The 3,702-nt window shown below is 39.6% G+C and overlaps 1 protein-coding gene across 1 annotated transcript; it reads left to right on the top strand.

Annotated features, from left to right (window-relative positions):
- The first annotated feature begins 1,978 nt into the window (after nucleotides 1-1,978).
- Nucleotides 1,979-2,443, top strand: LOC131155995 (uncharacterized). The gene has a single exon (XM_058109450.1). The coding sequence runs from the start codon at nucleotides 1,979-1,981 to the stop codon at nucleotides 2,441-2,443; it is 465 nt and encodes a 154-aa protein (XP_057965433.1).
- The last annotated feature ends 1,259 nt before the right edge of the window (nucleotides 2,444-3,702 follow it).

Below are 3,702 nucleotides of genomic sequence, written 5' to 3'. Positions count from 1 at the left end.
TATGTATATACATGTATACCAGTTTATTATCTAGTTATTACAGAATAAGAGTTTTAATGTTTGTGTGGCCTGAGTAAATATTACTTGATATAGAATTTATACAGTTTTTCCCAGTATATCATGATTTATAGTATGTATAGACATAGACAGATAAATACAAATATTTTTATACAAACAGATATAGACGGTTTTATTTAGTTCATTATATTACAGTATTTATAGAATGCCACGTTTTTCTAATGTCATAACACTCAGATTATATAGACAGATTATACAGACAGTTTATACAAACAGATTATACAGTTATAGCAACCAGATGCTACAGTTATATTCAGATATTACAGTATATTCAGTACGGAATTATAGTGTTATGGTTATTTAGGAAGCATGATGAAAACAACAAAGATAATTATAGTATATAAATACTTATACAGTATCAGATCCCTGAGAAAATATTATAGATAGATACAATTTACAGAGTACGGTACTGTTGCTATTTATAGAATAGAGTGCAACCACATATCTCAGATAGTGCGTGGGTATCATCAAACCGTGCTCGGAGTAGATGTAGCTCCCCAGTTTTGGGTCGAGGGGTCAGTTTGATGAGGCAACAATCAAGTTTCGTGCTTAGGAGTGGATGCAGTTTGGCCGGACTGAGGTAGTGTAGAGTACAGTGACTTACCTGGTAGGCTAACCAGAGTTAAGTCCCACCTACGGGCTGCACAACCCTATCATGAGGGGTTAAATCATGATATACAGATTTTCAGGGAAAAGCATAGATATGTATATGTATATAGTTTTACAACATTTGTTAAGTATAGTATGATATTAGCAGTATGAAAGTTAGAAAGTTCAAATGATACAGTTATATTTTATGCTACGATAAATATAAAATATATTTTTACTGATTTACTAGCTTATACAGTTTCAAACGTTATTACTATAGCTATGCAACTTGGTCGCCACACACTAGTAATAGCATATTTCCACTTACTGAGCGTCGACTCATCCCATTATTTTAATATTTTTCAAATGAACTAGCTAAGCGAGCAGATCAGGCTCGTAGATAAAGAGACCCCTTTGATTGCCCTGTATATAGGGTAGTTTGTGTAGGGAAGTTGAGTTTTTGGGGAGACAGTACTAGTATATGTAATTATGATATGGAAAAACACTGAATTTTGGTATTGTATGTATATATATATATGGCTATGTGATTTATGCCTTTCCGCTGCATAGGTGTGCCCAGTACATACAGATATACTCCAATGCCTATCTAAGGCCTAAGAGATTATAGCAGGATTATCATAGTAATTTATTGGTTTTTAAAAAAATGGAATAATTTTTTGGTCGTTACATTGTGGTATCAGAGCCTAGGTTACTAGGTTCTGCAGACTCTAGAGTACAGCAGAAAACAATACTAGAATTTAGAAATGGAATTTTAAGATGAGAAGCATAGTGAGTTAGTGAAAGTGATGTTGGGGAATTAGGATGAGAATTTAGGGTGTTGTTCTGTGGTTTGGAGGTAGAGTTTCAGGGTGGTTTTGTGATTTTCCTAGGGTGACGATTTGAGGAAAACCATAGTAAACTATCAATGATTTCTACTTTCATGCAGTAGGGCTCGACCTTAAATTAGTAATGAGAGGATAGGAGTATTTTAGATGGTATAGTATTATAGGATTCGAATATTCAGACAATTTGGTAATATTGCAGGATGGACCCAGGAGGTAGTAGCGCGCACGCTAGTGGTGATGATGGAGCTAGGCCTTCTGGCGCAGACGGCATGGATTTAGATGTTGTGCTATGTAATATGCCTCAGCAAGTTATGGCTGAGATAGCTCAGAGCTCTAGAGAGCAGGGAGGTCCATCTCCAGCTTAGAAAGGTTCATCTCCAGCTCAAGGATGTACCATCGAGAAATTTATGAAGATAAACCCGCCAGCATTTTCAGGAGCAGTTGACCCTGTAGTTGCAAAGAACTAGATGCAGGAGGTAGAGAAGATTCTGATAGTACTTCACTGCAAAGATGAGCAGAGGGTTCTATACGCTACGTATAAACTGGTAGGGGAGGCCGAGAGATTGTGGACGACCACTAGGTTGTTGAAGGAGCAGAGGACGATTACAGTGTCAATGACCTGGGCCAGATTCAGTGACGTGTTCTTTGACAGATACTATCCTGCCTCAGTTATAGAGGCTCGAGTACAAGAGTTCCTGAGCTTGTCCCAGGGATCATTGATTGTTCAGCAGTACGCGGCAAAATTCATCAAGCTTTCTTGTTTCTACCCTTATATCGTTCCAGATGAAGTTAAGAAGGCTAGAATGTTTGAGAGAAAGCTAAGGCATGATATCTACAGACAGTTGGCGGTATTAAGGATACAGGATTTTTTAGAACTAGTTGATCAAGCTATTATAGTAGAGGAGAGTTTGCCGAGGGAGGCTGAGATATAGAGCCAGAAGAAGAGGACCGCACCCTTAAGTTTTCAGGTGGGTCCTAGCCGAGGCCTTTGGAGAGGAGATAGATCTGGCAGAGGTCAAAGGCAGATGGTAGAGCTCAGTGGATTTCAAGGTGGATAGCCTCTTGCCACTTGTCCCAAGTATGGATAGAGACACCAAGGTGAGTGCCGACTGGGGGAGAATGTTTGTTATCGCTATGGGAATCCTAGCCATATGGTTTGATCATGTCAGATTTCATCGAATTATGTATTAGCTCCCAGACTATTTTAGGGTGGATACTAGGTGCCCCGCAGAGGTCAACAGAGGAATACTGCATCGGCGAGGGTCTTTGCATTGACGCCGGGTGACGTTGAGACAGCCGGAGACGTAGTCACAGGTACCCTTATTGCTTTACCATATAAAGTTATTGTTTTATTTGATACAAGTGTCACTCATTCCTTTATATTGACGGGATATGTAAGAATAACTAGGGTAGAGACACAGCTATTAGACGTAAAACTATCTGTGGGTACGTTAATGGGATCTGTGGTGAGATGCAAGAAGGTGCTTCGGAATTTCCCAGTAAGTATTCAGGAGAGAGTACTACCAGCTGATCTTGTGGTCCTAGATATGCAGGGGTTTCATGTGATACTGGGTATGGACTGGCTTGCTACTCATCATGCTAGCATAGATTGCCATTAGAAAGAAGTGATTTTCACACCCCCCAAGTGAGCAAGAATACAGATTTGTGGGATCACGCGTTCGTGCCTCGCCACAGCTGGTGTCGGCTATTCAAATGAGGAGACTACTACGGGATGGTTGCTAGGGATATGTCGCATATATAAAAGAATTGCCAAAAGAAAAATTAAAACAAGCTAATATACAAGTGGTGAGAGAATTTCCAAATGTCTTTTTAGAGAAATTGCCTAGCTTACCACCAGACTAAGAGATTAACTTTACTGTAGATCTGTTGCTAGGGTCGGCACCGGTATCTAAAGTACCATACCGTATGACTCCAATCGAGTTGAAAGAATTGATAGATCAGTTATAGAAATTGCTGGACAGGGGGTTTATCATGCCCAGTGTGTCGCCCTGGGGAGCGCCAGTTTTTTTCATGAAAAAGAAAGATGGGACCATTAGGTTGTGTATCGATTATAGGGAGACAAACAAACTAACAATCAAGAATAAATATCCTCTCCCTAGGAACGATGATTTATTTGATCAACTCCAGGGGACCTAGGTTTACTCTAAAATTGACCTGCGATTGGGTTACC

Source organism: Malania oleifera, chromosome 5 (genome assembly GCF_029873635.1).
Source record: "Malania oleifera isolate guangnan ecotype guangnan chromosome 5, ASM2987363v1, whole genome shotgun sequence".
Lineage (NCBI taxonomy): Eukaryota > Viridiplantae > Streptophyta > Magnoliopsida > Santalales > Ximeniaceae > Malania > Malania oleifera.
Note: the sequence above shows the minus strand (reverse complement) of the source record. Positions and strands in the feature narration are given on the sequence as shown.